The 26,612-nt window shown below is 36.4% G+C and overlaps 1 protein-coding gene across 1 annotated transcript in view; it reads left to right on the top strand.

Annotated features, from left to right (window-relative positions):
* The window catches only part of CCDC171 (coiled-coil domain containing 171), a 293,576-nt gene that overhangs the window by 45,092 nt on the left and 221,872 nt on the right, over window positions 1-26,612 (top strand). The window contains exons 8-9 of the mRNA XM_039240931.1: window positions 13,999-14,091; window positions 18,583-18,743. Of these exons, the coding sequence (XP_039096862.1) occupies window positions 13,999-14,091; window positions 18,583-18,743 (254 nt within the window). The remainder of the gene's footprint in view (window positions 1-13,998; window positions 14,092-18,582; window positions 18,744-26,612) is intronic.

Below are 26,612 nucleotides of genomic sequence, written 5' to 3'. Positions count from 1 at the left end.
CATAATTTTTACCTCAGGTTTTTTTTTTTTTTTTTTCTGTTCTCTCTTTCTCAGGCTTTTATTATTAAAATGTTAGGGGAATCTGGGTGGCTCAGTTGGTTAGGCGTCCGACTTCGGCTCAGGTCATGATCTCACAGCTCATGGGTTTGAGCCTCGTGTTGGACTCTGTGCTGACAACTCAAAACCTGAAGCCTCCTTCTGATTCTGTGCCTCTCTCTCTGCCCCTCTCCCACTCGTGGTCTCTCTTTCAAAAATAAATAAACATAAAAAATATTAAAAAAATCAAATGTTAGACAAACTGGATTGATGTTTTACTTTTTTTTTTTTTTTTTTTACCTTTCTATTGTCTTTGTCTTTTAGTTATGGTGGCTTCTTGAGAGACTTACTTGACTTTACTTTCTAATCTTCTAATTGAATATTTTCCGTTTTATTTTTAATTTCTGAGAGTTCTTGTTCTCTGTACCATTTTTATAGCATCCTGTTCCTATGACTACTGTATTCATTTGTTTAGTCAGTAGGTATTTATAGAGAGTTTTAGGCACACTTCAGGGTGCTTGAGGCATAGCAGTGAACAAAGTCTCTTCCTTCTTGAAGCTGACACTCTAGTCAGGGAGAATCACACATTAGATGAAACAAAACATGATAAGCCATGTGGAGAGTAATAAAGCAGACCAGGGGAAGAAATGAGTGATGGGACAGGACAGTTACCCTTTTAGGATAATGTTCATGGAAGGCTGACTTGATAAGATGGCATTTGAGTAGAGACCTAAAGAAAGGCAGGGGCAGCCATGTAGATATCTGGACGAAGAGTATTCGGGGTAGAAGGAAGTACAAAGGCCATGAGATGTGAGTGTGCTTGGAATGTTTGAGGAATAGCAAGTAGGTCAATGGGACTGACATGGATAGGCCAGCAGGATATACAGAAGGGTAGGCAGATTTTCTAGTCTTGACAGCCTTCTATAATTCATTGTAAGAACTGTGGCTTTTGTCTGAGTGAGATGAAAGCCCTTGGGAGGTTTTGAGCAGAGGCCTGATCTGCCCTGTCAGATTTGTTGGAAAAGCATCATTCTTTATACTCTCTGGAGAATAGGTTGTTAAGAGACTAGTTAGGACACTATTAAAGTTACCTAGGTGAGATATATCATGTAGTGGAGGGGGTTGGATTTGTATGTATTTTGGATGATTTGCCAGTTAATTTGCCAGTTAATTGCATCTGGCTTGTGAGAAAAAAAGAGGGGGTAAAGGAGAATGCCAAAGATTCTGGCATGAGCAAACAAGTGAATGTCATTTCCATTTTCCTATAACTGGCAAAGAATGCACGTGGAGTAGATTTAGGAGCGGTCAGGATTTTGCTTTTAGGTATGTGAAATTGGCATGCCTGGTAGACATCAACGTGGAGATGTTGAGTAGACAGTTCAGTAGAAGTATGGGGCTTAGGGAAGCCTTGTTATAGGATGATAAGGAATTATGGTAAATATTACATTGTGAAACTTTGAATGTTATAATCTGTAGGACTTCTCTCTGTGTTTTAGTAGCTTCTACAGAGTGCTCTGCTAGGGTGCTCTATAGTGGTTATAAAATGGAAGGACATGGAGAGAAAATTTGCACATCATACTGTTCAGCACACAGACTTTCCCCTGGTTTTAGCCTTGTGTACTCCCCTCCACACCCCCTCCCTGTGAATTCCTATGTCCAGCCTCTGGTTCAGATTCACACTCTCTAGATGATAAACCTCAGGTGTGTCTAGTGGTTAGGGAGGGGTAGTTGTTTGCCTACTTGGGGTGGATATGGGTGTCTGGAGGTTAAAGTTCTAATACTGATGATATTTAAAAAAATCTTTATTGAGATATAATTTACATGCTATAAATTCACCCGTTTATAGTACACCGTTCAGTGATTTTCAGCATATTCATAGAGTTGTGCAACTATCACCACAATCAACTTTAGAACGTATGTACAGGGCATCTGAGTGGCTCAGTCAGATGAACATCCGACTCTTGATTGCAGCTCAGGTCATGATCCCAGGATCGTGGGATCAAGCCCCACGTTGGGCACCATGCTGAGTGTGGAGCCTGATTAAGATTCTCTCTCTCTCTCTCTCTCTCTCTCTCTCTCTCCTTCTGTCCCTTTCCCCTGTTCACATGCTGTCTCCCCCTCCGCAAAAGGAATGTTTCTACTTCTTCAAGAAAAAACCCCATTCCTGTTAGCCAGGATTCTCCTATTCCTCTCTCTCTCTCAGTGCTAAGCAACTGCTACTCTGCTTTCTATCTCTATTTGCTGATTCTGGACATTTCCTATTAATATTATCATGCAATTTGTAGTCTTTTGTGATTTTTCACTTAGTGTGATGTTTCCACGATTCATCCATGTTGTATCATGTATCAGTACTTCATTCCTTTTTATTACTGAATAATATCCCATCGTATTATATACCACATTTTGTGTATTCATTTCTCAGTTGATAGGCATTTGTTTTGTTTTCACTTTTTAGTTATTATGTATAATGCCTTTATGAACATGTTTTCAGTTTTCTTGGGTATATACCTAGAAGTGGAGTTGCTGGTTAACTCTGTATTCTATTTTTTGAGGACAGTGGCACTATTTTGCACAGTGGTGGCACCATTTTACATTCCATCAGCAAATATGGGTTCCAGTTTCTTCAGATCCTCACCAGTACTTGTTATTATCAGTCTTTTTGATGAAAGCCATGGTGGTTGGTGTGTAATGGAATGTTATTTTGGTCTTGGTTTGCATTTCTCTAATGACTAGTGATATTGAATGCTGCTTCGTGTGCTTGTTGGCCATTTGTATGTTATTGGAGAAATTTCTATTAATAGTCTATTTTATTTATTTTTATTATTTTTTAGTTTATTCATTTTTTTGTTTTTAATTTTTTTAATGTTTATTAATTTTTAATAGAGAGACAGAACATGAGCAGAGGAGGGGGAGAGAGAGAGGGAGACACAGAATCTGAAGCATCCTCCAGGCTCTGAGCTAGCTGTCAGGACGGAAACCCACACGGGGTTCAAACTCACAAAACCGCAAGATCATGACCTGAGCTGAAGTCAGATGCTTAACTGACTGAGCCACCTAGGTGCCCCTCATTGTCCATTTTAATGGGTTATCTGTACTGTACAAATGTAAGATGTTAATAATAAGGGACACTTGGTGTGGGGTGTATAGGAACTCTCAATAATAATGCTACGTGTGAACTCGGCAAAGATAAAATTACTCACACGTGGTCTAATTTTATGTAAAGTTAGGGAACAAATAAAAAATGAGATAATATCCTCAATAATATTTTAGGTTATTTATCACTTATGATGAATGGTTTTTTCAGGCCAATTAATTCAGGAATGTATCATATTTTAATCATCATTTAAAAATATTGTATGGTTTATGGATGGCTTATTAAAAGATTAGAATAGAGTCTGAATATGGTTAGAATTAAAAAAAAAAACAACTCATTTAGAAGTCACTTTAGGAAGCACCTGGCTGGTTCTTGATCTCAGAAGAACACACGACTCTTGATCTCGGGCTTGTGAGTTTGAGTCCCACACTGGTGTAGAGCTTACTTAAATAAGTAAACTGAAAAAAAAAAAAGTCACTTTAGAATGCTATAAAACCTTGGGCGCCTGGGTGGCTCAGTTGATTACGTGTCCGACTTTGGCTCAGGTCATGATCTCACGGTTCGTGGGTTTGAACCCTCTGTTGGGCTCTGTGCTGACAGCTAGCTCAGAGCCTGGAGCCTGCTTCAGATCTCCCTCTTTCTCTCTGACCCTCCCCTGCTCACGCTGCCTCTCTCTCTCCCTCTCAGAAATAAATTAAAACAACATTAAGTTTTTTTTTTTTTTAAAAGGATGCTATAAAACTCTATGATCGTCACTGAAAACATTCTAATTGCCTTATAGGTGTGAAGAAGTACTAGATAACAGTGATTTCTGTGTTTATTTAAAATTATTTTTTGTTGTTATAACATATAACATATATATAACATTCTTATAAAGCCTGTTTTGACTGAATTGAGGGAATGTCTAATGCCTAAACTTTAGGATTTATTTTTGGATAACTCAGTATTGACTTTTCCTTGTAAAATTACTTGCCCCAGTTTCTTTTTTTATTGATTGATGTTGTAGACATAAAATTGTTTTAGAGTAGCTTTACTTTGTGGTTTTTCTTAGCTACACTGTAATTACTTTTGGTAATACTAGGTCTCTGCTTTTGGAGAATTTGAAGCTTTCAAGGGTAGTCCAGATTGTCTCAATTTTTATTCTATTTATAAGAATTTTATAAGTGGACAATGTAGTCACCTGACTGATCTACAATTCTTCATATTTAAACATTTTAAATTTAAAAATTTTTAAGTTTTGCTTTATACGGGCACCTGGTGGCTCAGTTGGTAGAGTGTCTGACTCTCGATCTTGGCTCAGGTCATGATCTCGTAGCTTGTGAGTTTGAGCCCCACATCTGGTCCTGTGCTGATGGTACGTAGCCTGCTTGGGATTCTGTCTCCCTTTCTCTCTGTCCTTCCCCAGCTTGTGCGTGCACACTCTTGGTCTCTCTCTCTCTCTCAAAATAAATAAAAAAATATTTAAATGAATATACTTTATCTCGACTCTTGGCCAGATGATGACATAATGAAGGAAAAGTTAAAGTTCTAGAGAGCATTTTATGCTACTTTTATATTCACTTGTGGAGACATTAACTATTAGTAATTCTAGGGACTTAAGTAATTGTCAGTGGTAGTTTTAAAAAAAAAGGATTACTATAAGATTCATGAAATATGAGGATTAATATAAAAATAAATGAGATGATGTTAATAAAGATAATAAAGAGGGAAATTGTTAACATTTTACTTTACTAGAACATAGTATTTAATGTTAGTAACGTTAAATTAGACTAAAGCAACTAATACAACAGATGTGTAGCCTAATCAATGTTGTAAATTTTAGTGAAGCTTTTTAACAGTTGCATTTCATAAAATGGTGGTTTCTTAATGTGCATGGACCAAAGCAGTTTATATCTATATATATATATACACAAATATATATATATAATTTGCATTAAAAATCTGATAAACTATATACCACTTTGTGTCTTAATCATCTTAACATGGATCAATGGTTTCTGAGATTTAAAAAAGAGAGCAAACTCCCAATCCAATTTTATAAATGTGGTGCTAGATACCGCTGAACCAAGGGAAGAGTGAACTGGAAAAAGAAATATCTGTGGCTTTTATAAACCTCTTTACAACTAGGGGAGGGTTTTTTTTTTTTTATCATGGGAAATAAACTTAACTCAATAAGAAAAGAGAAAAGAGAAGATGCAAACCTAATAGAGAACTGAGCAGTCTTGTGAAGATTACAGTGGAGTGAGAACAGCCTGCAAATAAATTCTGAATTGCCTCTGTCAGTCATATTCTATGTTATAGTTACAGAAAGCAGGGTAGAGTATAGTAGCTTCTTTCTCTGTATGTGTACTATACTCAAGTGAAAAAGGTAATGAAAAATGAATCTTACCTTTCCTATTGTCTGTGAAGCCAACATTATCTGATTTCACTTTTTAAAGGCATCATGTGTTTGTAGGAAGGATTTTTAAACACCTGTTTGTGTTCATTATAATTATAAGGTAATTAAAGTAAATGATGAAATCACCTGGGTTATGTAATTGTGCTTAGAAGCATTATATATTTTTGTATTTATGTTCATAATGGACTTTAAAATTGGGAGTTTATTAACAAATTTATTGGATACTGAAGTTTTTGTTGCCAGGAAAGGTAAAGATGATTTTTAGAGATGCTAAATTAATTTATGACCAGAATCTGTATTGTATCAATTCTGTTCCTGAAATTTGTTATTTTCATTTTTTGTGGTTTCTTTTATTATATGTAAAAGTAATAAAAGCTCTTTTTTTCCATTAAACTGTTTACAGTCTGAATGATAGACTTCATTATTCCCTCCCGGTGAATACAAATGTGTGGTAGTCATTGGCTTGCTTTCCTCTGTCTGTTCTGAAACTGTTCAGTCCCTGATTGTTGCTGCCCCCAGTGACGAGCTTTGTGTTCCCTCTCTGAAAACTTCACAGTTAACCACGGTCCAGATGATGGGCATGGATGGAGGGCTCTGAATATTGGTACATTCGCCTATTTCTTGAAACTGCTGTGTAATTTTACTTTTATTTTTATTTATGTATGTGTTTATCTATTTACTTTAAGTTTATTTATTTTGAGAGAGAGAGAAAGCACGAGTGGGTAGTGGAAGAGAGAGAGGGAGAGAGAGACACTCAAGCAGGCTCTGCACTGATGGTGCAGGGCTTGAACCCATGAACTGTGAGATCATGACCTGAGCTGAAGTTGGGTGTTTAACCAACTGAGCCACCCAGGCACTCCTGTTGATGTTTATTTTTAAATTAAATTAGATTAAATTAATTAGATTAAATTAGCTTGAACTCACGATCCCAAGGTCAAGAGCCGCATGTCTACTGATTGTGATAGCCAGGCACCCCTGGGATAGTAAAGGACTCAGATTTTCTTTGTTACAGTCCTTCAGTATTTGACTCAGTTTAAGTGATAGGGTATTATGGTGCCTCTGTTATTCAAATACTTTCAAATAGTTAGAGATTTTGATCCTTTAAGGTTTTTTTTTTTTAATAATAAAAAATACTTTGAGATCTTCACTTTAAAGCCTCAAAGTACAGGGGTGTCGGGGTGGCTCAGTCAGTTAAGTGTCCAGCTCCGGTCATGATCTCATTGTTGTGAGATCGACTGTGGGACTTGTGCTGGGTATGAGCCTGTGTAAGATTCCTTCTCTCCCTCTCTGCCCCTCTCCCTCACACACACACACACACACACACACACACACACACTCTCTCTCTCTCTCTCTCTCTCTCTCTCTTTTTCTCTCAAAAAAAAAAAAAGTCTCAAAGTATAATAACTACTTCTGCTCCACCCCAGGAAGAAATAAGTTTTGTAGTTAATTGTTTACACACACATATGAAAAATTATTTGCAGTCACTAAAATATAACAAAATACACTTACCCTTAAAATATCGATTAATCAGTCTGTGATGATTCAGTTCCTTAGAATTATCTTTTTGAAGATGAACTATTACTCATTTGGTTACTGTGAACGTGTCCATTAATGGGAAATACCAGGTGATAACATCTGGAAAAAGAGTTCAATAAATAGCCACTTTCTATTTATACAGCTGTTGACATTCTGGCATAAACCTTGTGCAACTGTTTTGGAAACGGTGCTATATACCGTTCTACTGAGAAGTCTCTAGTATGCACTTTTGTGACATTTCCTCTCCTAAGTTGTCTTGTTCATTTTAGTGAGCTAAATTTAGTGTATCAGAGTTTTGCTGCTTGACTAATTCCTTTAAGTTCACTGTGATCCTATGAGCTACTTATATTCTATTTGAGGAGGAAGTAATGTAGTAGGAGCTTTTTTTTTTTGCTCAGCCTTTCAGCAGTGTACACATCTGTTTTCATAACTTTTGTGAAACTTTTGGAACAGACCCATGGAAGCCGCATGAGCAGATGTGGTGCAGAGAACAAATGTGGTCTGGAAATGTTTGGTTAGTTCTGCTGCTGAATTGGAGTTGGCGGCTCATATGCTGTGTTATGATAAAATAACATGTACCAGGGGGTTGAACAGGAGACGTCCTTCTCTAAACTACCTTCTTCAGACAACAAACATTCACTTGTTAGAAGTGAAGTAGATTATCTAATTGGGCTGAACATGATTGAATGAGATATAAATAATAAAATAATGAAATAGTTATGAATATATAGTATTTATTGAAATAAAAATCTCTTGGCAGTGTGTTGCAGTAGGAAGGGGCATGAAAATCAGCCAATAAATGATAAAATACATGCTCGTTTTGTGTTACATAAAGAACTCTGTGGTTCATAGTGTTAAGGAACAGACATAGGATAGTGTAGTGCTTGTATTATAGGCAAACCTATGTATGCTTAAATTGACTTGTGGTAAATGTGAATTTATGTTGGTTTTTGTATTTTAACCTGAATCCCGTTATGATTTCTGTCCTTGCTTTGTTGATTATGTTAGGACTGGATACTAATAGCCAGTTTATGATTGCACTGGTTTTCTTAGGCAGTATTATTGGAAAAAAAAAAATTTTGTGAACAGCACATTGATGTTCCTCTAGCACCATCTGCTGGATATAAGAATTAATTCACTAGGCTAGGAGATTAAAAAAAATATTTATCAGGAGGGCTTTAATTTAATTGTGTCTATCAACAAAGTCCATTCTTCGAAGTTTGTTTAAATCTTTGAAGATTTTTTTCTGTCCTCACTGATTAATTGATAGTGTTAGTAATAACAGTTGATAAAGTTGTTTTCTTCTGGACATTCATTAAAAGCAGGAAGGTATGAAAATAAAGATGTGATCTCTGGCTTATTATTTCAACCCATTTAGTTTTGGTCTAGGCAGGAATAACAGAACCTCTCCTTGACTTTTGGAATGAAAATCAGATGATTAATTAGTATGACATAACATATACATAAGAAATGAAAAAGAAGACTTGAATTGTAGATTCTTTTATCGTAGAATCACTGAATATTCTGCATTTTAATAAAATATAAGACTATTATCTTGATAATAGAAGCTTATGAATATGATTTTTGGAGTCTGAAAAGAAGTTAACTTTGTTAGACTGGTTTCTTCCCTCTATCTGTCTTTATTAACTTTTTTCTTATTCTAATTTTTTGTTCTCGGTGCCTAAGGGCTCTTTTCTTGTGACTGGTTAGACTTCTTCTGACTTGCAGAATCTAAAATGAGCATTTTGTAGGGTTTACGTTAAAAAAAAATTTTTTTTTAGGGGCACCTGGGTGGCCCAGGCCAGTGAGCAGTGACCAACTCTTGTTCAGGTCATGATCTCACGGTTCGTGGGTTCGAGCCCCGCGTCGGGCTCTGTGCTGACTGCCAGCTCAGAGCCTGGAGCCTGTTTCAGTCTGTGACTCCCTCTCTCTCTGACCCTCCCCTGCTCACGCTGTCTCTCTCTCTCTCTCTCCTAGAAATAAATAAAACATTAAAAAAATAAGTAAAATATTAAGAAAATTAAAGAAAAAAAATTAAAACTAGGATTGGGACTACCTAGAGTAATGCTCATTTTAATCTGGCCAAATATAAGACTTTTTCTGCTTTGTATATATCATCCTTTATACCTAAAACCAATGAGGCTGCCTTGTTCTAAGGATCAAAGTCAGCATTTAGAGGGAACATTTTTCAGAAATTATGAAGCTTGACTTAGGTGGGTGTCACTTCTTTGATGTTGTCTTTGGTTCTTACACTCAGGATTCTTTTTATTTTTTGTTGAGATACATTTCACATAACATTCATCCTTTTAAAGTATACAATTAGTTTTTAGTATATTCACAAAGTTGTGCACTCTCTAATTCCAGAACATTCTCACCATTTCATGTCCATTAGCAATCACTGCTCGTTCCTCCTTCCCTCCCTAGCTACTGGCAACCACCTAACACACTTTCTATCCCTATGGATTTGCCTGTTCTGGAAATTTCATATAAATGAAGTCATACAATACATGGTCTCTTTGTGTCTGGTTTCTTTCATTTAACATTTTCAAGGTTTCTATACATTGTAGCATTAATTAATTAATGTAGCAAAAATTAATTAATTTTTTGGCTGAATAATATTCCTTTATAGGGATACATCATATTTTGTTTACCATTCATCAGTTGATGGACATATGAATTGTTTCTACCTTTTGGCAGTTATGAAAAATGCTGATATGAACATTTGTGTACAAGTTTTTGTTTGAAGATGTTTTAATTTCTCTGGGATATATACCCAGGAATGGAAATGCTGGATAATAATGGTGACTCTGTTTAACTTTTTAAGAAACTGAGAAGCCATTTTCCATAGTGGTGACACCAGTTCACATTCCCAATGGTAATTCATGAGGTTTCTAATGTCTCTACATCCTCACCAATGCTTGTTTTTTTCCACTTTAAAAATTACAGCTAGCCTTGTGTGCATGAGGATATATCTCTCTGTGATTTGGATGTGTATTTCCCTAATGACTAATAATGTTGGCCATAATTTGATATGCTTACTGGCCATTTTCATATCTTTTGGGGAAATGTCTATTCAAGCCCTTTACTAATTTTTTTAACTGTATTGTTTGTCTTTTTATTGTGACAGTTCTTTGTATATTCTGTTTAGAAGACTCTTTTTTTAAAAAAAATATTTTTATTTATTTTTAGGAGAAAGAGAGAGAGAGAGAGACAGCGTGAGCAGGGGAGTGTCAGAGAGAGAGGGAGATACAGACTCTGAAATGGGCTCCAGGCTCTGAGCTGGCAGTCAGCATAGAGCCCGACGTGGGGCTCCAACCCACCAACTGCGAGATCATGACCCAAGCGAAAGTCGGACGCTCAACCAACTAAGCCACCCAGGCGCCCCTGTTTACAAGACTCTTTAATTACATTTTTAAAATGTTTTATTTATTTCTGAGAGAGAGAGAGCCAGCGTGAGCAGGGGAGGGTCAGAGAGAGAGGGAGTCATAGAATTTGAAGCAGGCTCCAGGCTCTGAGCTGTCAGCACAGAACCCGACACGGGACTCGAACCCACAAACTGTGAGATTATGACCTGAGCCCAAGTCGGGTGCTTAACTGACTGAGCCACCCAGGCGGCCCCTGCTTATAAGACTATTAACAGATACATGATTTGTAAATATCTTCTGTCCTCCAGGTTGCCTTTCACTTTTTAATAATGTCTTTTGATGCTCAAAATTTAAAATTTTTATGAAGTCCAATTTATTATTTTTCTTTTGTTACTCATGCTTTTGGTATTGTATTTCAGAATCTGTTGCCAAATCTGAGGTCTTGAATTCTATGTTTTCTTCTAAGAGTTTTATGGTTTTAGTTCTTATATTTAGGGCATTGATCCATTTGAATTCATTTTTGTATATGATGTGAGGTAGGGGTCCACATTTATTATTTTAAATGTGTCTATCCCATTGCCTCAGCACTGCTTAATGAAAAAAAAATTCTTTTTTATAGAATGGTCTTGGCCTTCTTGTCAAAAATCAATTGACCATTGATGCATGGGTGTATTTATGGACTCTCAGTTCTTTTCTGTAGATCTATAGGTCTGTTCTTATACCAGCTCCACATTGTTTTGATTACTGTAGCTTTGTAGTAGTTTTGAATTCAGGAAATGTGAGTCTTCCAACTTTGCTCTTCCTTTTCAAGGTCATGTTAACTTTTCGAGAAGTGCTTTTGTAAAATTGTTTGGCTTTAATTCTGTGTCTTTCACTTATGATGGTGAAATTGCTTTTTCACATAATAGCTAATAGCATCCCATGGGACTAATGTTTGTTGTGAAACATGTTTTGAGACAGGTGGTAGTGAGTATGAAAGGAATATTTGCTTTGATATGTCTTACTATTTCGACAATATTGGTAGGAATTGACTGGTTTAAACTCCTGCCTTCCCACTGACTTTTTTTTGTTAGGAATGAATGGCTTAATTCATTTTAATGATCTTTTGTTGTCAAAATACAGTTTTGTTCGTAGATAATGTTATCAGCACCATGCTTCCCCACCATACTTACTTTGCTTTTGTTGCTGTTTTAAAAACTTTCTCAGTATGGAAATTTCATTCATACATGAAATTCGAGAGAATACTAAAATGAACTTCATGTGCCTATCACTCAGCTTCTAGAATGGTCAACTAATGGCCAACGTTATTTCATGATTATCAACTTTCCCTCATAACCCCCAGTTTATTATTATTAGTATTATTTTTAAAAGTTTGTTTGTTTATTTATTTATTTAGAGAGAGGTAGAGAGACAAATAGAGAATCCCAGCACTGTCAGTGTGGAGCCTAACACGGGGCTCAAATTCACAAACCGTGAGATCACGACCTGAGCCAAAACCATGAGTTGGTCACTTACCTGACTCAGCAACCCAGGCACCCCACCCCATTTTATTATTTTAAAGGAAATCCAGACATTATATAATTTCATCCATGAACACTTTAGTATCTATTTCAAAGAGATAGGAGTTAAAAAAATACCAATTATTAAAAAGTTAAAAAAAAAGAAGCTTTGTGCCCAATGTGGGCCTTGAATTCATGACTCTGAGATCAAGAGTTGCGTGCTCTACTGACTGAGCCAGCCAGTGCTATAAAACCAATTATTATTACACCTAAAAAAGTAATAATAACTCTTTTAGTTTTTTAAAGTTTATTTTTATTTATTTTGAGAGAGAGAGAGGGAGGGAGAGAGAGACAGAGAGAGAGAGAGAGAGAGACAGAGAGGGAGAAAGAGAATGGCAAATAGTTTCTGTGCTGACAGCCCAGCATGAGACTCCAACTCACGAACTGCAAGATCATGACCTAAACTGAAACCAAGAGTCGGTTGCTTAACTAACTGAGCTACCCAGGTGCCCTGAAAAGTTTTGCTTTGTGAAAGATGCTGTTAACAGAATGAAAAGACAAGCTGTAGACTTGGAGTAAATGTTCTGCAAATCACATATTCAGTAAATGACTTGTATCCAGATTGTATAGTGTACTCTCAAAACTCAATAATAAGAAAACAACCTAGTTAAAAAAATGGGGAAAAAAATCTGAGCAGATATTTCACCAAAGAAGATATACAGGTGGTAAGTAAATATGTGAGAAGATGCTCAATGTCATCAGTCATTAGGGAAATGCACACTGAAACTGAAATGGAACACCATTGCGTGCCTATTGGAATGTCTTAAATCCCCCTCCCCTCAGAAAATGACAAAACAGAAACTGACCATGCCAAGTGTGGTTGAGGATGCATAAAATTATAAACAATTTGGAATGTTTGGGGGTTTCATAAAACATTAAACACACACCAACCATACGATCCTGTCATTCTTCTCCTCACTGTTTACCCCAAGAAATGAAAGTAGATGCCCATATAAAGATGTGTGCGCAAAGGCTCACGGTTTCATTTGTTCTTGCCTATACTGGAAACAACTCAAATGTACCTAAACTGGTGAACAGATAAGTCATTTGTGGTGTATCAACACAGTGGCACAGTTTAACAATAAAAAGGAATAAACTATTGATAAATGCAACACATGGTGAAGCTCAAAATAGTTATGCTGGGAGAAAGAAGCCAGGTAGTATGGAATACCTGCTGTATGACCCAATCTCTATGAAATTCTGGAAAATACAAAGTGGTGGATAGTGACAGAAGCAGATCAGTGGTTACTTGGGGGTGGGGGCGGCGTGGTTAGGGCTGGAGGAAGTTAACAAGAGACATAAGGAATCTTATAGGGGTTGTGGAAATATTTATCTTGATTATGGCAGTGCTTTCATGGGTGTATGTATATACACTTATCAAATTACACACTTTTAATACATGTAATTTATTATATATAAATTATACATCAGTATAAAAGAAGAACATAGCAAGGTCTGGAGTATTCTTCCCAAGCATAATTTTCACACGATTTTTTACCATGTCTTTTACAATCTTGGAAAAGCAGGAAAAAATGAGGCTACAGTTATCTAAAGTGTGATTTATATCCCCTTAAAAAAAGTTTTAAATTTTGATTCCAGTATAGTTAACATACAGTGTTATATTAGTTTCAGATGTACAACATTGTGATTCCATAATTTTATACATTACTCGGTGCTCATCATGATGAGTGTACTCTTAATTCCCTTCACCTATTTCATCCATCTCTTCCCCCCGCCCCCCACCTCCCCTCACCCACTTCCTCTCTGGTGACCAACCATCTGTTTACCCTCTGTAGTTAAATCTGTGTTTTGGTTTGTCTCTCTTTTGTTTTCCTTTTGTCCGTTTGTTTTGTTTCTTAAATTCCACATGTGAGTGAAATCATATGGTATTTGTCTTTCTCTAAGTGACTTATTTTGCTTAGCATTATAGCTCCATCCATGTTGTTGCAAAGATCCTTGTCCACGTTAAATACCAATGTCTGTGAGTTTAAACTCTGAATTTATTTTCAGGCAACTACTCTAAGAGTGAGGAAATTAGAAGAAAATATTGAAGCAGAAAGAGCAGCACATTTGGAATCAAAATTTAATGCTGAAATTATCCAGGTAAAGCAGAAACAAAAATTTTTTGTATGGATTTTATTAAGTTGGGGAGAGCGGGATTCTGTTCAGAGAACTAAGGTGTGTGTTTTACATTGGGTAGCATATTGTTGCATATACTCAATATTCTATATGTATCAGGATGTAGTTGAGGATAGTTTTCACTGTATTTGAGGAGGGGTGGACACACTACAGCCCACAGGCCAAATCTCACTCCTTGCCTGTTCAAGGGAGATTTTGTCTTGTCTGTGGAGTTCTGTACTGCAGTGCAAGGTGGGTGGCTGTGACAGACCTTATGGGCTGCAAAGTCCAACATATTTGCCACCTGGCCCATTACAGGAAGATTTGCTGATCAGAGTATTCTTTTTATCAACAGCCATGGGATGAATTTCTTCTTGAAAACACTTAAAAAATATGCACCTTCATTTACTGTGTGTATATCCTGTGCACATTAATACACAAGATATACACATTAATACACAGGATATACATTGCTTATCGCTGTATTAAGAGGTGAAGGCAGGGCACCTGGATGACTTTAATTCAGGTCTTGATCTCATGGCTCGTGAATTCAAGCCTGGTATCAGACTCTCTGCTGTTAGCGCAGCTTTGGATTCTCTGTACGCCTCTCTCTCTGTCCTTCCTCCACTAATTCCCCCCAAGTAAATAAACATTAAAAAAAAAAAAAAAAGCTAAAAGGTATTAACATGAAGGAACTCCTTTTGGAACTTACATTCCATTACCAGAAATACTGTATATTTATATCTATACATCTACATTTATACAGATACACAGGTAGATGTGTGGATAGAAATATGAAATACTAAAATACTACGGGGCGTATAAGATTAAATGTGAGAGGGGAATTAATTGAAGGCATCCTAAGGGAAGGTGTCCTTTAGGTCTTAGAACAAGAAGGAATTTCTAAGAGAAGTGAAGGCATTCTAACCGGGGGTTGGCAAAAAACTGTGCACGGACCAAGCCTGGCCCATAGCCTATGTTGTGTATAAATCAAGTTTCACATAAAGTTCCAGAAATCTAAGTCCTTTAATTTAATGTTTTTAAAGTAGGCTCTGCACCCAAAGTGGGGCTTGAACTCACAACCCTGAGATCAATAGTCACATGCTGTACTGTCTGAGCCAGGTGCCCCTAAGTTCCTTAATTTAATTAGGTTTTTTTTAAGACTTAGACTTTTCCCTTACATTAAATTTTAATTAATAAAACTTGCCAAGTTTCACCTTATTCTTTAAACAGGTCTTAATATAGGGTGTAACTAAGCCCATAAGAAGTTTATAATAAATTATTTTTTTACTTTCATCTTTAATAAATGCCCCCTTACCCGCAAAATTCTCAGGCTCATTTATTTGAGTGTTTGTGTTTTAAGTAAACTTTTTTTTTTTTCCCACATGTTTTCATCGTGGAGTCATAGTGAGCTAGTTTGATTCATTATGGAAATGTGTTTTAAGTAAACTTGTACAAGTTAAGCTTTCTAAAAAAAATGAATAAATCACCCAAAATGGCATCAATAAGCAATAAGGCTAAAGTTTTAAATTATGAAAGAAGTATAATTCAAAATGAACTTTTTCACTGTAGTTATAATTTATATCTAGGGATATATAGTTAATAGCTATAAAAATAAAAGTTATTATGTTTATATTTTTACTTATATAAATTAATATTTCATATTTAACTTAGTGTTATGACTCTGAAAAAAAGCCAAAGTTTATATTTGAACCATACATCTGTAAGTATTGACAAGTATTGTCATACTTGAGGTACATCTAGTAAAATTCAACTTCAGATTAGTTTAAAAGTAAATGAGACTGCTAAATAGTTGTAATTAATCACCATTTTATCATAAACTATAGTTGAGTTTGTTTAGATGCTGTGTCATAAAAGGAGAAAGTAGAGTCAGAGAGTTGACTCAGTTATTAATTTGAAACCTACTTCTCTTTTAGTTGGATTGATTTATCATTTGTGATCGAGGGTGCTTATTTTCTGAAAGGAGATAGCAATGCAGATAGAAGAAAATTTTATTATTTTACTTGCAAACGTTGGATTTAGATAAGATAGCAAAGAAAAATAAAGTTTAGGGGCACCTGGGTGGCTCAGTTAGTTAAATCTCTGACTTTGGCTCAGGTCACTATCTTGTGGTTTGTAAGTTCAAGCCCCATGTTGGGCTCTGTGTTGACAGCTTGGAGCCTAGAGCTTGCTTTGTTCTGTGTCTCCCTCTCTGCCCCTCCATAGCTTGTGCTCTGTCTCTTTCTCTCAAAAGTAAATGAGCATTAAAAAAAAAAGAAAAAGTTTAAAGACCAAATTTGAAAATTTACCAAGTTGTATCTGTATATCTATTCTATTTGCTTATGTTAGTGTAAGAATGTTTCAATTATTTGAAGATAGTTTTGAATAATTACAAATAATAATTCTGGTGATTTTTTTGGTATAGATTAATATTCTTTAAGAACATTTTTATGTTGTCCTCGGCTTCATTTCTTGGTGACTTCATCTTTCTTACCTCAGATGATCTTTTGCCATCCCCAAGAGGCTTGTTCTGAGCTTTTCTTTGATTTCATAGCTCTTTGTGACAGGAGCTTATTCTGAGCTTTTCTTTGATTTCATGGCCCTTTGTGACAGGAGCCACTTACCATATTCTCTGGTGGTCTTTCCTCTCCTAAAGATTGGGAGCTCCTCAAGAATTAAGACTGTCTGTTTTCACGATTATCATATAATATCTTGAGCACTAGCTTATTGCCTGACACATACTAAGTGCTTAATAATATATATCCAAACAATTAGTAAATAAATACTGTATATTCATATGTGATATTAAGTATATATTGATATTATATAAATATTATCTCATTAGATCATTGTAGCAACCCTGTAGATAGTCTGTTTATGAAGATGATGGTGGTGATGATGATGATCATGATGATGATGATGATGATGATATACTGTTTACAGATGAGGAACCTTAGGTTTTTTAAGTTTTAATAATAGGCCAGAGGTCGCCTAAGTTAATTTGAAGAGCAAGAATTTTATGTTTCTGAAGCCCATTTTCTATCTACCACTCCCTTTTTTTGAACCTTAGTGATTTTTTTTTTATTTTTAACTTAATTTTCTGAAAAAGGTAAAACATCCACATAGTTCAAAAATCAAAACAATATTGAATGGTCGAGAACTCTTGCTTTCACTCCTGTGTCTCCCTTTGGTCCACCTATAGCTTGTTAGTTATTCTTATTTTTTTCACTTGTTTACCCAAAATACAGACTTTATGTGGACTTTGCTTTTTCCATATATGTTAACACTCATAGAGAACCAAAGAGAGAACCTCCTTTTCAAAAGTTTTTTTTTTTTTTTTTGAGAGAGAGAGAGAGGGCACAAATGAGCGAGGGGCAGGGAGAGAGATAGAGAACCATGGCTCACCCGAAGCAGGGCTCGAGCTCTCCTGATGTGGGGCTCGAACTCATGAACTGGGAGATCGTGAAGGAGCCGAAGTCAGATGCTTAACTGACTGAGCCACCCAGGTAACCCTCAAAAGTTCTTTTGCAGCTTTTTTGCAGCTGTATGTTCTTCCTTTCTGGGAATACTGCTTTGTTTTTCTGTTCTGTCAGTGTTTACATGGAATCCAGCTTTTAAAGGGTTTTATTGTGAGGGGCGCCTGGGTGGCTCAGTCGGTTAAGCGTCTGACTTTGGCTCAGGTCATGATCTCACGGTTTGTGGGTTCAGGCCCCACATCGGGCTCTGTGCTGACAGCTCAGAGCCTGGAGTGCGTTTTGGATTCTGTGTCTCCCTCTCTCTGCCCCTCCCCGTTTGCACTCTGTGTCTCTCTTTGTCAAAAATAAATAAACATAAAAAATTTTTAAAGTCTTGTATTGTGTAAAGTTTCAAGTATATGCAGAAGTAGAGAGAATGGTAAAGTCAGCTTCTCGTGTAGCTATCACTCAGGATTTACCTCAGGCCAATCATGTTTTTTATTGATTGCCCCCATCTACTCCCATCCCTGTATCATTTTGAGGCACATCCTAGATATCCTATGCTTACAAATATTTTAGTCAAATAGTATTATTTGGTAATAAAAGTTTTACTAGTCTATGGTAACAAATCTCTAGGAATAAAACTTTCTTGGGATTCTACAGATATTAATGTAATGATATTTCTCACAAGAGGGGAAGAATTCTTCCCTTTTGTTTTCAAAAACCACTCATTTTATTGTGTTTTATAAAAAGTTTTGAATGCGGATTAGTAGGTAGAAATTAGGCACTTGGATTAAGCATTTCCATAGCACAGTTAAGCCTTTTTCCACTCTTCCTTCCATTAAACATGTTGAGAAAGGGAATATATTGTCTTCTGTTTATTTTCATTTTAAAACCAAAACATAAAGGGAGAAGTTAGAGTTTAGATAAATGATGATCTGCTCCTGATAAATTACGCTGTTCAATTTGACTGACTTCAGTGTTTCCTTCCTTGCTTTACTACTTCTCTGTCATTTGGTAGTTACGAATTCGAGACCTTGAAGGAGCTTTACAGGTAGAAAAGGCCAGCCAAGCAGAAGCTGTTGCTGACTTGGAAATGATCAAGAATGAATTCAAAGAAGTTGAAAGTGCATATGAGCGAGAAAAGCATAACGCACAAGAGAGCTTTACAAAATTAAATTTGTAAGTGTTTTACTATAAAATTCTTTAAATTAATTTAGAGGGTTTATGAACCACATAAGTATGAATGTGTCATATTTTAGATGTAGCTCTCATTGATGCAAGTGCTAGATTTGGGATTTCATAGATTTCATAAAACACAACTATACTTCTCTGCTTTTTTTTTTTTAATGTTTTATTTATTATTGAGAGACAGAGAGAGACAGAGCCTGAGCATGGGAGGGACAGAGAGGTGGGGAGACACAGAGTCCGAAGCAGGCTCCAGGCTCCAAGCTGTCAGCACAGAGCCCGACGCGGAGCTCAAACCCACAAACCGTGAGATCATGACCTGAGCCCAAGTCGAACGCTTAACCACCTGAGCCATCCAGGTGCCCCTGGATTTTGAAGTATTATGGCCATTCCAAGTAGTCTCAGAAATGTAATTTTTACCCTAGAAAGTAAACATGTTAATATATTTTGTATTTACTGATGTAATACAGTAGCTTTAAAGACCTTGGTTTCGGGGCACCTGGGTGGCTCAGTAGTTTGAGTGTCCGACTTCAGCTCAAGTCATGATCTCACTGTTTGTGGGTTTGAGCCCCATGTGGGGCCCTGTGCTTGGGATTCTGTGTCTCCCTCTCTCTCTGCCCCTCCCCCACTCATGCACTGTCTCTCTCTGTCTCTCAAAAATAAATAAATGTAAAAAAATTAAAAGAAACAAGACCTTGATTTCTAGGCCATAAAAGGCCATAGGCCTAAAAAGGTCTATGTGGAGATGGATAATGTTTGAGATTTTCTCAAACTGCAGAAATAATAGCAATAGGTCTAATAGCACTCTTAGTGGCCAGCATGCATTGTGGCTCAGTTGGTATCTAGCATTGCATGATTTCATTTAATTTCTATAACACCCCACCAAGTAGCTTCTCTTTTTATCCTTGTTTTATAGATGTAGAAAGTTGGGGCTTAAGGAGGATAAGGATGTACAACTAGTAAGTGGCAGAGTCAGAATCTTTTTGATTCCAACTGATTTTCACTTTTTTCCCTTCAAAAGCCTTTCACCTGGGATGCTCTATAGGATGCTTTAAGAAGTTCATCATTCTTTAATATGTTTCCAAGAAAAAGTTGATAGTAGATGTTTTAAACCATTTCTCCCCATAGGGTGAAATGCATACCACCATTGGTATGTGACATGATAATAGTTTGTACAGTAAAGTTATGTATATATGTATGTATGTATGTATTTATTTGTTTCATAGTTTATTGTCAAGTTGGTTTCCATATTTTTAATGTTAGTTTGTATATGACAAATAGATCATGATTTTCCACTTACAGCAAGAGCATGAAGCTTCCTCTTAAAATACTTCATTTAACGTAAGAAATGAGTTAAAGGAAAGCATTGTTAAAGTGTAGTCATTATTACAGGTATGGCAAAATCATAAAGATGCCACTTGAAAGACTGACTTAAAAGACTGATGTTGAAAAAATTTAAAATTCTTTAACTGAGATTACTTTTATTAGTAATGCTTATGATATTTTAAGCCAGTAATTCTGAATTGAATGTTTTTGCTTCCTCTGGGATGACTTACACGACCTCTTGTGAATGTTGTTCTAGGGACTTATTCCTCCTGTATGTCCTTTGAACTGTTGTTTGAATCTGCACATTGATATATGAATATGTTTGAAGGGCCTTTTTATAGAAGATAGTGCAGGCTTTTTAACTGTTGCTTTGGGGTAATAATTAGAGAACCTACAAGTGAAACTGTAAGAAGTCAGACTGTACTCCCAACAATCAAAGCTTTCAACAGTGAAATAACAGGCTTCTTTCGGGGAACTAGTGAGCTCCCTGCCTTGGGAGGTTCAAAAGAGAAGATAGAAGAGTCTTTGTCATGGATATCATATCAAAGAAGAGAATCCTGCAAAAGTTGGACTAGTGAACTTTTAAAGGACCTGCTAACAGTGAAGTTCCAATATATATTTTTAAAGTAAACTCCACCTGCAACGTGGAGCTCAAACTCAGGACCCTAAATCAAGAGTGGCATGGTCCACCAACTAACTGAACCAGCCAGGTGCCCAAGCCCCAGGATTTTAACCCATGTGCTTTTCTAATCAGACCACAAGGCAATTTTTTTCTTTAGGTTTGTTCTGCTATTATTTGTGTTTTGGTGCTTGAAAAATTTTGCTCAAATTTTGTATTCCAATAAGCATCAACGAACAATTCTAAATATTAGTTACATATTCCAACTAAGCACCAGCTAACAATCCTCAATACTTTAACATAATGTCCCTTACTTGTTCTTCATCCCTATATAACTGTGCTATAATAATAAGCAATGAACATTGAGTAGTAATTAAGGCCCACTACTCATTTCTGTGACTCTGTTCCTGTGACTTCTCTTCCCCACTGCATCTTCCTTTTCTTTGTATGTAATATGACAGCCTCTTCTGTTCCAATGATCTGTGGTATTGGTTGGAATGATATGACATGAGGAATGATTGGCTAAGCGATTTCATTTTCTATTTGTACTTCTGACTTTCCTTTAGAATCTTCTTTAAAAAATACTGTAAAATATTTTAGAGTCACAAACTCTCGCATGTTAATTTTTCAAAGTAGCTCTAAGTTTGGGATGATGTATTCCAAAAGGAAACTTGGTATATTTTAGGTTTTTAAGGTAAATGATACCTTAAATTTACAGCTTTGAGAGCAGGGAGTTTAAGGTAGGGCATTATTTTACCTGTTGGATAGAACTGATTTGACAAGTGGTGATAAAGATTTTGTAGAGAAAATGTTGCCTGAACTTCAACAGTGGGTAAGGTTCTTAAGCTTTTTTTTTTCCTGAGTAGGTCTAGGTCAGGAGAAAGTTGTTGTGTGTGTATTTCAGATTTATGATTCTGATCAACTGTTTCATAACTGTGAACATTCTTGCATGAAATTATCTTAGATGGAATATGTATGTGTTTATATTACATATATATTTTAAAGAGCTCAGCAAAGAATTTGATAACAGTAACAGGCTACTTTAAAAAATGTATGTTATATATATAATTTTAGATAGAATATATCCCTGTTCTATATTTCTATAATCAAAATTTGATAGCTATGAATTTTTTTTGCATCTAAAAGTTATAGTATGAAACGAAAGGTTTTCAATAATCTTTTCATTTTAGAATTTTTTGTATGCCAGGTTTTTTAAAATTTTAATTTATTTTTTATTTTATTTTATTTTTTTTACAAATAGTTTATTGTCAAGTTGGTTTCCATATAACACCCAGTGTGTATGCCAGGTTTTTATTAGCTGTGGTAACTGATTGCCTGGCAGTGATAGGGGGAAGGAGATCATGGTAATTTTACATCTAGTTTAAAATTAAATTAAAAGTTTTTAGGGGCGCCTGGGTGGCTTAGTTGGTTAAGCGTCCGACTTTCACTCAGGTCATGATCTCGCGGTTCGTGGGTTCGAGCCCCGCGTCGGGCTCTGTGCTGACTGCCAGCTCAGAGCCTGGAGCCTGTTTCAGAGTCTGTGACTCCCTCTCTCTCTGACCCTCCCCTGCTCACGCTGTCTCTCTCTCTCTCTCTCTCTCTCTCTCCTAGAAATAAAAAAACAAAACCCAAACATTAAAAAAATAAAAAAAATAAATGAAAAGTTTTTAATGTTTATTTATTTTGGGGGGAGAGATAGAGAGATAGAGAGAAGGAGAGGGAGGGGCAGAGAGAGAGGGAGACAGAGGATCTGAAGTGGGCTTTATGCTGACAGCAGACAGCCTAATGTGGGGCTCAAAGTCATGAACCATGAAATCATGACCTGAGCTGAAGTTGGATGCTTAATTGACAGAGCTACCCAGATGCCCCGAAAGTTAAATTAAAATTAAAACAACACTGTTCAGGAAGAAACGGACAAATTCCTAGAAATATTATATAAACTACCAAAACTGAAACAGGAAGAAATAGAAAATTTGAACAGACCTGTAACCAGTAAAGAAGTTGAATCAGTAATCAAAAATCTTCCAAAAAACAAGAGTCCAGGTCTGGATGGCTTTCCAATGGGAAGTCTACAAAAGGTTTAAAGAGAATTAACACCTATTCTTTTGAAGCTGTTCCAAAAAATATAAATGGAAGGAAAACTTCCAAACTCATTCTACGAGGCCAGCATTACCTTGATTCCAAAAAGGAGAAGTAGAGACCAGTTTCCCTGATGAACAGGGATGCAAAAATTCTCAAGATACTAGCCAACTGGATCCAACAATACACTAAAAGAATTATTCACCATGATCAAGTGGGATTTATACCTGGAACGCAGGGCTGGTTCAAATCTGCAAATCAAGTAGTGTGATGTACACCACATAATGAAAGAAAGGACAAGAACCACATGATCCTGTCAATAGATGCAGAGAAAGCATTTGACAGAATACAACATCCTTTCTAGATAAAAACCCTCAAGAGACTAGGGATAGAAGGATCACGCCTCAAGATCATAAAAGCCACATATGAAAGACCCAATGCTAATATGATCCTCAGTGGGGAAAAACTGAGAGTTTTCACCCTAGGGTCAGGAACACAACAAGGATGTCCACCCTTGCCACTGTTATTCAACATAGTATTGGAAGTCCTAGCCTCAGCAATCAGACAACACAAAGAACACAGACAACACAAAGAAATTAGAGGCAACCAAATCAGCAAGGAGGAGGTCAAACTTTCAGTCTTAGCAGATGACTCTATATGGAAAACCCAAAGATTCCATGAAAAACCTGCTAGAACTGATCCATGAACTCAGCAAAGTCACAGGATATGAAATAAATGCACAGAAATTGGTTGCATTACTCTACACCAATAATGAAGCATCAGAAAGAGAGATCAAGGAATCGATCTCATTTACAATTGCACCCAAAACCATAAAATGCCTAGGAATAAACCTAACTAAAGAGGTGAAAAATCTATACACTGAAAACTATAGAAGGCTTATTTAAGAAATTGAAGAAGACCCACAAAAAAAAAAAAAAAGGAAAAATATTCCATGCTCTTTGATTGGAAGAACAAATCTTGTCAAAATGTCGATATTAATTAAAGCAATTTATGTATTCAGTGCAATCCCTATCAAAATATTCTTCACAGAGCTAGAACAAACAGTCCTAAAATTTGTATGGAACCAGAAAAGATCTTGAATAGCCAAAGCAATCCTGAAAAAGAAATCCAAAGCCGGAGGCATCAAAATTCCAGACTTCAAGATGTATGACAAAGCTGTAATCATCAAGACAGAATGGTACTGGCACATAAACAGACACATAGATCAATGGAACAGAATAGAGAACCCAGAAATGGACCCACAAACATGACCAAGTAGTCTTTGACAAAGCAGGAAAGAATATCCAATGGAAAAAAGACAGTTTGTTCAGCAAATGGTGTTGGAGAAACTGGACAGAGACATGAAAGACCTAAATGTAAGACAGCAAGCCATCAAAACCCTAGAGGAAAAAGTAGGCAAAAACCTCTTTGACCTCAGCCACAGCAGCTTGTTACTCAACATGTTTTCTGGAGGCAAGGGAAACAAAAGCAAAAATGAACTATTGAGACCTCCTCAAGATAAAAAGCTGCACGGCAAACAATCAACAAAACTAAAAGTCAACTGGTGGAACAGGAGAAGAAATTTGCAAATGATGTATCAGATAAAGGGTTAGTATCCAAAATCTATAAAGAACTTATCAAACTCAATACCCCAAAAACAAATAATCCAGTGAAGAAATGGCGAAAAGACATGAATAGACACTTTTCTAAAGAAGACATCCAGATGGCTAACAGACACATGAAGAAATGCTCAATAGCACTCATCATCAGGGAAATACAAATCAAAACCACAGTAAGATACCACCTCACACCAGTCAAAGTGGCTAAAATTAACAGCTCAGGCAATGACAGATGTTGGTGAGGATGTGGAGAAAGAGGAACCCTTTTGCACTGCTGAAGGGAATGCAAACTGGTGCAGCCACTTGAAAAACGGTATGGGGATTCCTCAAGAAGTTAAAAATAGTACTACCCTAAGACCCAGCAATTGTACTGCTAGGTATTTATCCAAAGGATACAGGAGTGTTGTTTCAAAGGGGCACATGCACCCCAATGTTTATAGCAGTGCTATAGACAGTAGCCAAAATATGGAAAGAGCCCAAATGTCCATCGACAGATGAATGGATAAAGAAGATGTGGTATATATATATACAATGGAGTATTACTTAGAAATTAAACATAATGAAATCTTGCCATTTGCAACAATGTGGATGGAATGAGAGGGTATTATGCTAAGTGACGTTAGTCAGTCAGAGAAAGACAAATATCATATGACTTCATTCATATGTGGGATTTAAGATACAAAACAGATGAACATAAGGGAAGTGAGCAACAATATATAAAACAGGGAGAGGGACAAAACATAAGAGACTTTTAAATATGGAGAACAAACTGAGAGTTTCTAGAGGGGTTGTGGGTGGAGGAATGGGCTAAATGGGCAAGAGGCATTAAGGAAGACACTTGCTGGGATGAGCACTGGGTGTTATATGTAGGGGATGAATCAATGAGTTCTACTCCTGAAATCATTATTGCACTATATGCTAACTAACTTGGATGTAAATTTAAAAAAATTAACAACAAAACACTGTTCAAAGATATGATACTAGATGTACTGAATCTCAGTTTATCTATTTCAGTACACTCAATATTTAGAAACTTCTTTATTTTTTAAATATAACGTCCAAAAATATAAAAATAACAAAAGTAGTAAAATTTATTAGCAGTGTTATTATTTACATTGTGGATAAAATACCAAAGATGATTATATGTTAAAACAGCCTGTGGTGAAGTTCTTAGCTGAGCTCTTTATTTTTATTTTTTTTCTTTTAGATTTTAAAAAATATTTATTGAGAGAGGAGAGAGAGAGAGAGAGAGAGAGGAGCAGGAAGGGACAGAGAGAGAGGAAGAGAGAGAGTCCCCACCAGGCTCTGGGCTGTCAGCACAGAGGCTGAGGTGGGGCTTGATCTCATAAACTGTGAGATCATGACCTGAGTCGAAATCAAGAGTCAGAAGCCTAACTGAGTAAGCCATCCCAGCAGCCCTTAGCTGAGCTCTTTTTTTAAAAAAAAAAAAAAAAAAAAAGACTGGGAATCTAGTAGGAAAGAAAGCATCTAAACTACAAGTTTCCTTCATCTCCCTTCTCTTTCTTGCCTAAATCCTCTACCTGCCAAGCCCTAGTCTTTCTTCTTTGGACTTCAAAGAGATGGGGCTACTTTCATTATACCCCCGCTTAACTCATTGCCCTTGGTGGGGTTTTTCAGGAAGCACAGGACCCGATGACTTCTTGGCTTGTGGATTACATGGCTGACAGTGAGGAGTGTCTCCCATTTCAGTGTACCTAGTTTGAGCTTGAACTCAGCCCCAAATGACAGAAGCGTTTAATTCTATATTTGCTGAGTAGTAATGACTTTTAATTAAAATTGTGATTTTATCAAATTAGCTTGTACGTAGTCTGAAAAGTAAAATAGTTCTGCAAGGTCAGCAGTTTCATACCCTCTTGCTCCCCACTACCAGTTTCTATTCCTTTGAAGCAACTGTTTTTAATTCTTATTGCTGCTGCTTCTGATATAACTTCATATTTCTGAATAATATGCATATCCTGCCATATTTTCAGTTTCCACATTTACATGTTATCCGTTGGCTTCTACTTACTTATCTCCATTGTACCCTTCTCCCACACAGCACACTTATTCCTTCCTTCCTCTCATCCTTTCTATGGGGTTATATTTTGGGTTTTTTTTTTCTGTAACTTTTTTTTGGTAACTCATCTTTATTTCTCTTCATAGCACAATTTATTATATTCTTTGTTGTTTATTGTCTTTCCTCTTACATGGACAGGAACT

Source organism: Hyaena hyaena, unplaced genomic scaffold (assembly GCF_003009895.1).
Source record: "Hyaena hyaena isolate Hyena2069 unplaced genomic scaffold, ASM300989v1 scaffold_185, whole genome shotgun sequence".
NCBI lineage: Eukaryota > Metazoa > Chordata > Mammalia > Carnivora > Hyaenidae > Hyaena > Hyaena hyaena.
The sequence above is the reverse complement of the archived record's forward strand: the minus strand, read 5'-3'. Positions and strand labels throughout refer to the sequence as shown.